At 49.5% G+C, this 14,062-nt stretch overlaps 1 protein-coding gene across 2 annotated transcripts; it reads right to left on the bottom strand.

Annotated features, from left to right (window-relative positions):
- Nucleotides 1-3,642: 3,642 nt before the first annotated feature.
- On the bottom strand, nucleotides 3,643-8,863 carry Fadd (Fas associated via death domain). 2 transcript variants are annotated; one of them, XM_027408804.2, is made up of 3 exons: nucleotides 8,504-8,863; nucleotides 6,680-6,813; nucleotides 3,643-6,483 (listed from the first exon to the last, which is right to left on the bottom strand). In XM_027408804.2, exons 1-3 carry the CDS (start codon nucleotides 8,787-8,789, stop codon nucleotides 6,328-6,330), a joined length of 576 nt encoding a protein of 191 aa, XP_027264605.1. In that variant the 5' UTR covers nucleotides 8,790-8,863; the 3' UTR covers nucleotides 3,643-6,327. The 2 variants fall into 2 exon arrangements, with proteins under 2 accessions (XP_027264605.1, XP_027264604.1); XM_027408803.2 differs by having other exon boundaries at nucleotides 6,340-6,813; nucleotides 8,504-8,860.
- Between the last annotated feature and the right edge of the window lie 5,199 nt (nucleotides 8,864-14,062).

Raw genomic sequence — 14,062 nt, 5'->3', positions numbered from 1 at the left:
TTGTCAGAGTACAAAGCCAGAGTAGTTTGTGGATATAACACCTCAAAGTACCTCAAATGGTGACAGACATCACCATGTGGCCCGCAAGTCAGTTGAGGCACCACTCTGGAAATCTATTTGTTTAGCCATCTTTCTCTCCCTCTCTCTCCCTTCTTCTTCTCCCCTTTCCCCACTTTTCCTCCCCCCCCCCAATTTTTTAGATAGGGACTTTTTATGTAGTCCTAGCTGGCTCTGAACTCAGGGATCTGCCTGCCTCTGCCTCTTGAGTGCTGAGATTAAAGGTGTGTGCCACCATGCCTGGCTCCTTTTTGTTTGAGGCAAGGTCTCCTAAAGTCCATGCTGGCTTGGAACTCATTATGTGGCCAAGGCTGGCTTTGAACACAAATCTTCCTGCCTTCGCCTCCTGATCACCAGTGTGTGCCACCATACAGTGTTTCTTTGTTTGGTGGGGTTGTGTGTATGGGAGTGGTAATTTGGATACAGACTCGACTATGTAGCTCAGGCTTGTCTCCAACTTCCAATCCCCTGCCTGAGGCCAGCTAACTCCTCTAATTTCACTCCCCCTGGCCTTTCCCACAGTTTCCTAGGACTGAACTGTTTGCCTCCTGGAGAACTTCTGCTAATCTTATGAAATCCAGCCGTGGTGGTTAATGTGAACTGTCTAGTTGACAGAATCCAGATCACCTGGGAGATGAACCTTTAAGCAGCCTCTGGGTAAAATTATCTTGATTATATTAATTTATGTGGGAAGACCTATCTTAATTGTAGGTGAGACTTTCCCAAGGCAGGAAAGACAGACAGGGAGATGGCTTAGTAGGTAAGGGCATTGTAGCCAAACCTGAAAACCCAAGTTCAACCCTTGGGACCCATAGGTGGAAGGAAAACCAACCAACTCCTGAAAGTTGTTCTCTGACTTCCACACATATATCATGTTCCCTACAAATATATAAAATGTAATTTAAAACTTTAAAAAATAATAAATGGTGGAACTGAGCTAAGCACCAGCCTTCATTTTACTCTGCCTACCCCCCAAAAAGTTTCTCAGCATAGCCCTGGTTGTCATGAACTCATGCTGTAGACTGTAACACAAGTTCTATTAGGTCTTAATAATAAAAACCCAGAATCAGATATCAGGGTAAATGCCGAAAAGTTAGAGAAGGGAGCCAGCTACAACAAAGACCTCTTACCTCTATTGAATCCGCAGACCAAAGGGGCGATCCTTTGAAAGAGATCAGCCTGCCTCTGTCTCCCAATCCTGAGTGCTGGGATTAAAGGTGTGTGCCACCACTGCCTGGCATCTATGGCTAACTAGTGTGGCTAGCTCCACACTCTGATCTTCAGGCAAGCTTTATTTGTTAGATCACAAATAAAATATCACCACAATAGACCAGGCTAGGCTGGCCTTGAGCTCAGAGATTCATCTGCCTTTGCCTCCTGAGTGTTGGGATTAAAGGCGTGCAACACCACCGCTCAGCTACTCTTTGCTTTTTTATTAAAAAAAAAATTTTTTTTTGAGACAGGTTCTGTCTTAGACAGAGTTACTATTGCAATAACGACACAGAATGACAAAAGCAAGTTGGTGAGGAAAAGGGTTTATTTGGCTTACACTTCCACATCAGAGTCCATCACTGAAGGAAGTCAGGACAGAAACTCAAATAGGACAGGAACCTGATGCAGAGGCCATGGAAGGGTGTTGCTTACTGGCTTGCTCGGTCTGCTTTCTTATAGAACCCAAGACCACCAGCCCAGAATCCCTCCTGTGCCAAGCCTGCAAGGCTCCCCAGACTGCTCCCTGCTACTGTCACTGAATGCCCCCCAAACCCTCCTCCCACTATTGTCCACATACACCACCCTACTTGTTTCTCAGTGGTTGAGCCTCCTCTTACTCCTTCAGCCGAGCCTGAAGCTAGAGAGGTACTTGAAGGTTGCAAGCACAATCTCTCCACCAGACATACCAGCCAGAAGGCTGTAATATAGAGCCATCAGGAGGTGAAAGCTAGGACAGTGCTACCAGAGACAGGCTTAGAGCTCCAAGCCCCTCCAAGACAGGAATGACTACGGGCCTCAGAGGCAGAGACTGATGGTTTAGGGGGCGGTGTCCAACCTTCAAACATCCAGAGATGTTATCTCCAAAATTCACTTCATTATTATAGTCAAGTTACCAAACAAACAAACAACAACAAAAATGCAAATACAAAAAACATCCTCAAGGCAGGTGAGATGTCTTGTCAGGTAAAGGCACTTGCTGTGCAAGCCTGACAACCTGAGTTCTATCCCCAGAACCTCCAGAAAGATGGTAACAGAAAACTAATTCCACCAAGTTGTCCCCTGACTGCCACCTGCATTGTGGCAGGAATGCCTACACACCCAATAATAAATTTTAGCATGTGCCCCATGGGCTTAAAGTTGAACACACCTCCCACCTCCTATTGCTTACAGCCAGCAATAGCAGCATTAGTAGTGGTTATTCTACAGCTACTAAACTCTGGGTGCCTGCATCCTTCAAGAGCTGGCAGTTCCCAGGAACCTGCAGTGACCAGCCTCTTGCCCCGGCCTCCTGCTGCAAAAAAAAAATGCTGTTCCTGCTTCTAGAGAAAAGCCTTTTATGGGTCCTAATGTTGTAACATCAGGAAGGAGCAAAGGGTGTTAGGGCAAGGGTGTAGCACTCAAATGGAACATTGTATCTATACCAATCACAGCAGTTTCCAGTAAATGACATCCCACTGAATTCCAAGGGTTGAAGATGGTGGCAGTCAGTGAAGGCATCTAGCCTTGTGCCTGACAGGTTGTCTAAGGCAGTTGTGCCTGGAGCAAGGCCTCTTAGGGCAGGAGCATGGCTTATATACAGTGGTCCCTTGGAGTTGGCATGGTCTTAGCATGCTCCCCCAATGCAGGCTTAGGTATAGCTCAGTAAAGTGCTTGCCTAGCATGCACAAAGCCCCTGGTTCCAGTCCCAGCACCACATAAACTAGGCCTCAGTCTGGGGGCCTGTTACAACATGAGTATGTACAAGCAGCCACCCCCACCAGGGGCCTGAGGTAATATGGTAAGTGGGGAGCATCTCCTCTGTCCTGGGCCAGGGGTCTACAGTCAAGTTGGTGGTAGTTTCAGCTGCCATCGGGTGTATGAGCTGGGTTTTAGCTGTGAGCAGGTGAGGGAGAGGAATGTGGAGGGTGAGGGAGTCATATGTGTGATGACTGATGACCTTATATGGAGGGCACTAGCTGTGTTCTATTGCCTCCAGCCAGGAGACCCATAGGAAAAAGTACCACTGTCCTGGGCTTTCACTAGTGGAACTCTGCCATATAAAAAACTGGACTGAAATCTCCTAGACCTCATGATCACCAGTAAATGAAAAGCCTGCTGCAGTCACACCGAGCACAGGGACTGTCTTCTAGGCTCTATAGGAGTCCTGTGCCTATCCAAATATGCAGTGTAGGGTTTTTGAGACAGGGTCTCATGCAGCTTAGACTGGGCTTGGACTCAGTAAGAGACCATACCTGGGACTACTCTCACTCAGCCTTCCAGGTACATACACCACGACACATCTGGCTTTTTGGTTGAGATGAGGTCTATTTAGTCCAGGATGGTCTTAAAATTCAGCAGTTCTCCTGCTTCAGCCTCCAGTGTTGGGATACCAGGTATGAGCAGCATGCCCGCTTTATTTTGATGGACAGGGACTATACATCTCTACACTCCATTCTGGCTTTGGGAGTCTGGGGACCTCCACACACATGCCCATAATTCTGTCCTGTTCTGGCCACACCAAAACAAACTCAAGCCTGCCACTTGGCTTTGGCTTAGTGAAGCCTTGATGAGTCTTGTGGCAGGCAAATATCCCTCAGGCCAGCCTCCACTTAGCACGTGACTCAAGATTCTGTGGGCTTCCTAGCCCACATCTTCTAGCAAACTAGTACTGCCTCTGCATCAGCTACTGGAAGGCCATGGTCCATGGTGGCTACATCACACATTCCATCACATCATGTTCCACTGTCTGGTTTGAAACAGTTTGTACAGGGACCTTGTGACCAGAAGGCATGTCAGCTGGATGACTAAGAAATGATTGTGGAATTCAAAAATAGGAAGCTAAAAATATGCAGGATGGCTAGCTTCTAGGAACAGGCGGGTCTGTGGTTCTAACCCTTGGTGGGGGATGGGCAAGAGCCAAGGTCCTGCTAGGAGCTGAGGAGTGAAGGGCAGGCAAGGTGGACAGTCACCTGTGAGTGCAGGGCTCTGACTGGCCATTAACAGGGGGTGGGATTGTGCAGAGGTGTCCAGGGACAAGACTGGGCACAAGCTGGGGAAATGCAGAGATTTGTGGGGTGTTGACTCTGAGAATACTCATGTTTTAATCCCCCCAAATGGCTGAAGGGATTCTGTACATAGGGATAAATTCCTCTGGTGGCCCACAAGCCCTGTAGCAGCAGCAGCAACCAAGACCCAATACTAAACTGTCACTTGAAGAGGGAAGGGGAATGAAGCAAGTGACACAATAAGGGGACTTCAAAAGCCATGGAACATTCTCGTAAATCTGGACACAGGCCTACTCCCATCTGAACTGAGCTCTGGAGAGCCATTTTGTACTCCTGAGTTGTTTAAAAAAAAAAAAAAAAGTGACATCCAAGTCCATCAACCTGTGACTTGCCACAGGACACTTAAGAGGCATCAGCAAGTCTCAGGAGGGTTGCCCAGGCTGCCTAGAGTGTGGGCCTAAAAGACTTGGGCCTGGGTAAGGCTACCACACTGGTAATCATGGCACTTGAGAAGCAGAGGCTAGATAATCAAGGAGTTCAAGGTCACTTCAGTTACTCTGTGAGCTTGAGGCCAATCTAAGTTATATCTGGGTTACATGATACCCTGTCTCAAAACAAACCAAAAACCCTCAAAACAGGAGGAAGGGGAGGGGCTAGAGAGGAGCACAGCAAACACCCAGAAGAGACCTTGGACAGACCTATGCGTATTCTAGGGACCCAAGATAAGAGGGTTGTGGTTGCAGGCAGGTGGGACACGGGGTCAGAGAAAACAGGATGAGTCCCCAGAGTAGTCAGGAGAGGCTTTGGTGGCCAAGAGTTTGAGCAAGACAGAACAGCCAGATGGATAGGTGATGGGCTTGGGGCTGGGGAGGGTGCAGCCCAAGGAATGCAGTAGTGAAGGGACCAACAATAATGGGGAGTGGGGTTGAGGAGAGCCTAAGTGTGCTGAGGGGTCAGCTGCCTGGTGGGGTGGGGTGGGTAGAGCAGAAAGGGGGAAATGAAGAACCTTTGTGCCAAGAAATGGTTGATCAGTATTTGAGCACAGGCCCCAGGCTGGTCACTCCTGAAGCAAACACTAGGTTTAGGACAGTGAGGTGCAGCCCTTCACTCTGTCAGGTAAACCCTGTGTCTAGGAGCCTCAACTCCAGACATGAACTTTTGAGATAGTGTCTTTCCACATAGTCTCAGCTGGTCTGTAGTTTGCTATGTAGACCAGGCTGTCTTCAAACTCACAGATCAGAGATCCACCAGCCTCTGCCTCCCTGAGTGCTATGATCAAAGGTATACCCAGCCAAAGGTTAGAAAGCTGGGACAAGGAATGGTTATTTGGCCACCCAGTGTGGCAGATAGGGTCCCCTGCTGGTGTGAAGCAAACCAGACAAGAAATCCCTCCACCCCATTCACAATTAGCACCTAGGGCTGTATAGACACTTCAGTCAGCCTGCTGGACTTCTGAGCAGATTAGAAGGGTCCATAACATAGTGGAAATTCTGGGTGATAAGGGTATTTCCAGGTAAAGACACTTGTTTTTGTTTTTTTGTGAGGTCTCATTTGTAGCCCTCATTCATGTTGCCATGGAGTGCAGTTCTCAACTCTCAAGTGCTAGGATTTCAGAGTGAGCCACTACATCTAGGCACTTGCTTAAAGACCATGGTGAAGCAGTGGAGCTGCCCTTTATACCACAGCCCTTCCCAGAGGCAGCAATTTTGGTAGGTAGTGAACTTTATAATTGGTTCTTGCAGGAGGTGATGTGCCAGGGTGCAGTGTGCCAGGCTCCTGCAAGTTAAGTACCATTTGGGGGGTCAGGAGCTGCTCTCTGATGGCCTCCAAGGAAATGAGACAGATGTCCTCATGGCCAACTGTGAGGCAGCCCAGTGCTCTGAACTGAGTTGGTTTCCTGCCCCAAAGAACAGCAGGAAGGCTCTCAAGTGTTCAACATCTGTGCCATTAGCTCCAACTTCCTCCTTGCAGGACCAGAGACTTCTCTCAGGGGAAGGAGCAGCAGTGGAGAACATGAAGGGGAAGCTCCATGTGTCCCCCATGCTCAGGGAGCAGAGATTCTATACATACAGTTTTACTTCAGGAGTTGGTTCAAGCTTGTGAGCAGACTCTCGCCTGGACCAACAAGGTCTTCTTGACGCTGGGCACAGAAGGCACGTGGTGATGCATCATGGTGTGTGTCAAGTCCACAGTGACTCCTGACAGGAACGGCAGGCTTGTCACGGTGCTTCTGAGGAAGACACAGTTGGATCCCATAGCATTGGGGATATACCTTCATTCTCATTCACAGATCCCTGGGCCTGAAGTGCTTCTTCCACCAGGTCAGCCACTAGGTTCAGCCGGCAGGCCCGAAGTGCCTTTACCAGTCCAGCCACCGTGGCTTTCTCCCTCTCGGCAATCTTCCAGACTCTCAGAGCCTCCCTTACCTGCTCACTCAGGCTTCGGGGGTACCTCTCCTCAATCCCATCAATTTTGGCCTCAGACACTTTCAGCTGGCGGGCCAGTCTCTTCCAATCTCTCCCCACATTGTCGCATACAATGTCAAAGGCCACCCGCAGATCTAAGAGGGGGAAAAAAACAGCAGCATGAATTACAGAGTTTAAGGAAGTCTTCCCGTGGGCCGCCAATTCAGACCTGTGCACTTCAAAGTCAACACCATTAAGCCAGGGAGGCCGGTCCTTCGCAGGCAGAGACACTTAGCAGCCCAGGAGCTATTTCAAGAGACCTATATTGACCTAGTCCTACTCCCTCAGAATGGGTCACAGAGAGCTACAGCTTAAAAGAGCACAAACTGAGGACAGGCTAGGGAGTCAGAGTGGGAAAAAAAAATTAGGGCCACCTTCACACCCTCAATAATGGGCTGGCCATAGTCCCCCAAAGCTACATTCACTTCATTCTATACTATAACCTTTGCTGGTTTGACTGGGGACCATGAAAGGGCCATCCTTGCCACACTCTGGAGCCCCTGACAGGCACAGGCAAGGTGGAAGGAGATGACTAAGTGGTCCAGGAAGCCCTGGGCAGTGGCTGAGAATCCTTTACTGGATTCCTGCAATGATACCAAACACTTAAATCCCCCGGAGATGTGTATTTTCTTATGTATATTGTAAACACTGGCAGAAGAAACAATCTGTATTTCAAATAGTTCTGTGTATGAAACAAACTGTGGCAGCATGTGGTGCCAGTACTTGGAAGTCTGATTTTGTCTGCATTTAGGATTTCAGAGCTTTTGGCTATGGAGACCTTCACGGTCCCAGAGGCTCCTATAAGGAAGGATTAGTCCCTCAATGGTGGATCCAATCGTGGAAAGGAGAATGGATCATGACAGCTCTGAGCTCACCAGTGGGTCAGTGCATTGATTCCTAATTTGATGGTGTTACTGGGAGGTGGTGGAAACCTTCAGAGACAGGCCTACTCAGAAGCAGTGTAATGGCTGTACAGTTGGGGAGTCTATTTTGTCCCAAGCTTCTTCCTGTCACTCTGCTTCCTGGCCACCATGTGGTAATCAGCTTTGCTCCACCATGCCCTCAGCTGCTTTGATTTCCTGCCTCACTGCAGGCCAAGAGTAGCTGAGCCAGCCAACGAGGAGCTAAATAAACCTTTGCCCCTTTAAATGGCTTCTTGGGTATTTGTCACAAGTGAGGAAGAGTCTAACAGATGCTTAACCTGTATCCACAGCCCAAGGCCAGGCTGATATGGCTCAGTTGTGGCTGCTGTCCACTGTGCATTATGGGAAGGCACAGTACCTCCTCTCTGCTGCAAAACGGAAGAGCTGATAGCCAGGCATTGTGCACTCCGGACCGGGAGCTCAGCAACAGCACAGTTCTCCTTTGGCTAGGAAGCATACTGCTTGGACAGAGACACTCCCACTACGGAAATGGTGACGTGCAGCAAGCACACTTGACCTTTCCCTACACTCTTCAACTCTACCCTCATCGGGGTTAGGGTGCCTTTGCCACATCCATTTCTTAGCCGAGTTTTCAATCTACCCGGAGAGTGGGGATCCAAGCACTACAGGTGAGTTAATCTTGGTGCTGGGGCAAGTAGAAAGCACTTCGTTAGCACCAGCAGTACTCTGGATTCAACCGCGGCACTGCAAGTAAGACACGCACACGAACTCCCTAGTTCCGGCTCGCCCATCCGAAAAGTGGGCGTGCCCGAGAGTTCTTCGGAGTAGCAGCCTTCCCCGCCCATTCCCCCGCCTCTGGACCTTCAAATTCCCTGGCCTCCTCCCCGACCCCCAAGCCCACCTGCCTCCCCCGGTGCGGCCGAGGCCGCCGTCCCCGCTTCAAAGTCGTCCAGGCGTTGCAGGAGATCGTGTCTGCGCAGCGAGGCCAGCAGCTCACGCAGCAGCCCGGTGCGTGTGCGCTCCAGATCGTTCTGCTCCAGCAGCACTGAGAACAGGTCCAGGCCACTCTGCACACGCTCCAGCTTTCGTTTGCTCACGCGCTCACGGCACAGGAACTTTAGCTCCAGCAGATCGCTGCTCGACAAGTTGCCAGACACCGAGTGCAGCAGCACCAGGAAGGGGTCCATGGCTGTAACGCGCGGGGCCGGCCCTCAGCGATTCCACAGAGGAAATCACCGCGGGCTTTCCCGCCCAGTGTCTCGCGAGAATTCCAAACCCCACGCATGCGCCTCGAGTGTGGTCGTATCCGCTTCCGCCCGGACTGGCAGCGGCTGTCTTGGCTGTCTCGGTAGTTTCGACACCGGAGCCGCAGTGGCTTCAGCGCTTGCGCGCGATGCTTCCTGCGCCCGCGCCGGACAGATCGTTAGCCCACGGTGAAACCGGGATGGTCTGGGTGGGAGCTTGAGGTTCCAGGTTTGCTGCTGCCAGGCTGTGCAGCTCCCTGTGTATGGGGCTGGGAGGGCAGCTGCAGGCCACAGGGATGCTCACTTCGGTCGGATTGCATTCAAGCACGATTTAAAAAGATTTATTTATGGAATGGAGAGATGACTCAGGAGTTAAGATCACCGGCTGTTCTTTCTTTCAACTCCCAGCACTCACATGATGGCTCACAACCATCTGTAACTTCAGTTCCAGGGCTTTGACACCCTCTTCTGGTAGGCACACATACAGTAAGCGGACGAAATACCCATACACATAAAACATTAAGAAATAATTTGTTTTTGTTATATGTATGAGCATTTGTAGTTTTAGTGCCCCTCATGGGTGCAGTGCCCAGAAAGGCCAGAAAAGGATTCACAGTCTCTAGACCAATGGTTCTCAAGCTTCCTAATATGCTGTGTGACTCTTTAAAACAGTTCCTCGTGTTGTGGTGATCCCCCACCATAAAATTATTTTCATTGCTACTCCATGACTGCAGTTTTGATACAGTTATGAATCGCAATGTAAATATCTGTGTTTTTTGATGACCAGTGAAAGTATCATTAAATCCAAATGGGTCGAGACCCATAGGTCGCTGCCCTAGAACTAGAGTTACAGTTGGTTGTGAGCAGCTGTGTGGGTCCAGGTCCTCCGCAAGAGCAACAAAGTGCTCTTAACTGTTGAGCCATTTCACCGGCCCAGTAATGTGTATATGAACATCAGTAAAAGAGAGAACCTAGAATATTGTCATCAGGAAAAGTTGATGTGTGTCGTAGGTTGTGGAGATGTTAACTGTCCTGATTTGAACATTCAGGTCTACCTGTCTCTGCCTCCCAAGTGCTGAGATTAGAAGAAGGCTTGTGCCACCACCACCCAGGGCTTTCACTAACAATACAATGTTTCTCATAACCTCCTACAATTACTATGCATAAATTAAAAATAAAGTAGGGGCTTGTTCCAGAGCTTCAGTGGGCAAAGTGCCTGCTTTACAAGTGTGAGAACCTGAGTTCAGATCCTGATGCCCACATAAAAATCTAGAGAAGGTGGTGCCCATCTGTAATCCCAACTCTATTGGACACAAGTGGATTCCTGGTGCTCAAGACCAGCCACCCTTGCTGAGTGGCTGAGCTGCAGGTTCAGTGAGACCCAGTTGTTCATAGTATACCCAGCAGAGCCACCTTACATTTCTTCAAATTGATTTTTTTTTCCCGAGACAGGGTTTCTCTCTGTAACAGCCCTAGCTGTCCTGATGCTAGCTTTGTTGACCAGGCTGGCCTCGAACTTACATTGTTCCATCTGCCTCTACATAGGGTCTCACCATGTACCCCAGGTAGACTCCCGAGGTTGTATGGAAAGACAAAAGTTGCAAAGGTAGCTCAGGGGTTATAAGAGCTCTTTGCTCTTCCAGAGGACCTGGTTCTGGTTGCCAATACCCATGCTTGGCTGCTCACAATTGTCTGTAACTCCATCTCCAGGGAGTCAGAGACCCTCTGCTGGCTTCTGCAGGCACTGCACTCATGAGAGCACAGAAATGTACACAATTTTTACTAGGCATGGAGGGCTCATTATAGGAGCAGAAGCAACAGAAGGGGATTTAATTGGGCTGATATAAGTGGGGTCTGGGAGTCTAGAGTGGCTGTCTGCACCCTGCAGATGAAGAGACAGCTTCCCACTCCTGGAAGTTAGATGCCTCAGTAGTCCCAATCCCTGGAGAGCCACTGGGATGGAGTTTGTTGTCTACTGTTTTTCCCCCATGATTCTTTGTTTTGAGACAAGGTCTCATATTGCTCAGGCTTGTTTTGAACTGTCCCCCGCACCGTGGGGCGCAGTATGACCTTAAACTTCTGACCCACCTGTCATCACCTTCCAAATGCTGGGGATTGCAGGTATGCACCACCAGACCTATCTTATTTTTTTGGGGGGGGGGTTCGAGGCAGGGTTTCTCTGGGCTTTGGAAGCTGTCCTGGAACTAGCTCTTGTAGACTAGTTCCAGGTCTCGAACTCACAGAGATATGCTTGCCTCTGCTGGAATTAAAGGCGTGCCCCACCAACGCCCATCTTATTTTTGTTGTTGTTCTGGGTGTCAATCTCCTGTTAGATGTATGTTCTGTAAGCCTCCACATTCTGTGCACCATTTTCAGTCTGTTCATAAGATCCTGCAATAAAAAGTTCATTTTTAAAAAAAATATTTTAAAGGTTTATTTATTGTATAGATAGTGTTCTGCCTGCAGGCCAGAAGAGGGCACCAGACCTCATTATAGATGGTTGTGAGCCACCATGTGGTTGCTGGGAATTGAACTCAGGACTACTGGAAGAGCAGCCAGTCTCTTAACCTCTGAGCCATCTCCCCAGCCCCAAAAGCTCATAATTTTGATGAAATCAGGTAGGTGTGTTTTTCTTTTTATTGTGCTAATAAAGAAAAGGGGACGGGGGAGCCTCTCCTGGTGTCGACCAGAGTATGCCACTCAAGAAGTATTCCTTTATCCCTGTCCAGAAGGGAAGAAACACAGAAGCAGTACCATGCAGAGCCCCGGTTCCCACTCCACGGCTGTGAAATGCCCAGGGCATACAAAATCCCTGGTCTTTGGCTGTGAGCAATGGTAGTGATGTTGGCTGCTCCAACGGGGAGAGCAAGGTTTCCAGAAGGATGGGCCTTCAGGAGGAAGGAATACTTGAAGTCTCTGAACCAGGGTGAGCTGGAGGCCATCCAATAAACAAAAAGAGAAAGAAAAATGGGTGGATGGGAGGCAGGAAGGGAGGATGACAGGAATGAGAGAAGTGAGGAAGGAGAGGGAAGAGGGAAGAGGACAGAGAAGAGAGGGGAGAGGAAGGAGAGGAGGAGGGAAGAGGAAGGAGAGAGGGAAGAGGAAGAAGGAGAGGCGGGAGGGCTTCAGCACTCTTACTGATTTCGTGGAGGTAAACTCGCCCCTTGTTTGTGCTGACAATGGTCAGAACTCTTGCCTTCCTTTCTCTAGGACTGTCCGTGTCTCTAAGTTTCTTTTGTCTTCTCTCTCTGCTTGTGTTGTTGCTCCACTAATGCTGGGTGGGGGCTCTCCAGATCTTTGTGGTTCCTTGCCTTCCCTTGGGGAGGTTTTTGATTTTGAGGTAGGGTCTCACTATGTACCTCTGGCTGGCCTGCATTCACAAAGATCCACCTGCCTCTGCCTTTGGAATGTTGGGATTAAAGGCATTCACCTACCATGCCCGAGAGAGAGAGAGAGAGAGAGAGAGAGAGAGAGAGAGAGAGAGAGAGAGAGATTAAAGATGGTCTTGTCTCCATTGCAGGGGACTCAAACTCAGAGAGATCCTCCTGCCTTTGCCTCCTGAGTGCTGGGATTAAAGGTGTGAGGCACCACCACCTGGTCTAGACACTCACATCTTAATCCCAGACCCTCGTTACCCAGGTGTTGTCCTGGCCCCTGGGCAGAGGCCATGAAGGCATGCTGGATGAAAAAGACTCTATAGATGCAATGGAGATGAGGCCTGGGGTTGGGAGATCTACCTGGCCTGCCTCAGAGGACCCTTCCGGGTCTGAGCAGTCAAGGGGTTGGAACTAAAGAGCCCTGAAGAGGAAGGGGCCCAGGTCAAGACTGGCGGCACAATTATGCCTTGGATCTTGGGGGCCTAGGGGCATCTGTACCAACATGGAGTTCATTTCACAGGGTCTCTTTGGTACTTATGCCTCACAGAGTTTCAGGGAATGTGTGGCTTCTGTTTGCAGCATCATTTGCACCCAGGATCTAGGTTAATGCTCCCTGGGTGCAGATCCCCAAATTGCCACCAGGGGGCAGAAGCCACCAACAGAAAGAGGCCAGCAGTACTTGTCTTGGCTAAGAGTCAGCACAGAAGTCAACAAAGGGAGGCTGGTTGGGGGGCACGAAAAGACAGAGACATCAGATTAACCCCAGTGCTCTGTTTCAGAGACTTAGCGTCTCCCACCCGAGTGCTGGAATTACAGGCACAAACCACCAGGCCTGGACAAACCTGGACATTTAAATGCAGATTTCCCTGGCTTTTATGTAGAAAATTTTTTTTTTAAATGAACAAGAAGTGAGCCTGTGGAGTGGATCAAATGCAGCTGCTTTATACTCACAACAGGCCCCACCTTTGGAAGCAGTAGGGTCCACAAACACCATCCCCATGGCCTGAGATGACTCACAATGTACCTAGTACAAGTCGCAGAACTTGAGGCTGGAGAGATGCTCAGTGGTTAGGACCACTTGCTGCTCTTCCAGAGGACCTGTGATCAATCCACAGCACCCACACCAGGAGGCTCATGATAGCTCATAACTCCCTCCAGGTGACCGGATGCCTTCTTCTGGCCTTTGAGGTTATCTGCACTAAGGTGCACATATCCACATTCAGACAGGTTCAAATACATGCAATTAAAAATAAAAGAAAATCTTAACAAACAGAAGTTGCAGACCCAGGACCCTCCTTGTCCTGCTCCATTCATGAAGTCTCTGCAATAGTAGAGATGTCCAATGCTAGGTGCCCAGTTCTAGTTCGAAGAGAGGGTCTTCCAGCCAGCTTCCTGGGTGATTGCAGCCCTCTTTTAGTAGCTACAACCTCACCTAAAATAACACCGCTGGCTGTTATTTTGTCATTAAATGTCTGGCATTTTGTCAACAGGTCCCAGGCTTTTGTGGCAATATTGACCATTCTCCACTTACCTCATGCCAGGCTTATTGTATGCCTGCCTGCAACCCTTTCTTTGGTGTCCCATTCAATAGTTTCCCCTTAAACATTGCATGAATACCTAGTGTCAACCAAATCCCACTGATGTGCTAGCTCCTCTCCTCTCTACATCCCAGGCCACCATGGTCAGTCTCCATGAAGCCAGAGAGTTGTACCTACTATCTTGCCACCTCCTTGCCACTCCATCTCAGAACTCATCAGGCATACTGCCACTCAGGGCCTTTGCTCATGCTCCTCCTGTCCGACCACCCTCCAGCCTTTCATGTGTCTGGGCACTTGCTGC

Source organism: Cricetulus griseus, chromosome 3, assembly GCF_003668045.3.
Source record: "Cricetulus griseus strain 17A/GY chromosome 3, alternate assembly CriGri-PICRH-1.0, whole genome shotgun sequence".
NCBI classification, from domain to species: domain Eukaryota; kingdom Metazoa; phylum Chordata; class Mammalia; order Rodentia; family Cricetidae; genus Cricetulus; species Cricetulus griseus.
Note: the sequence above shows the minus strand (reverse complement) of the source record. Positions and strands in the feature narration are given on the sequence as shown.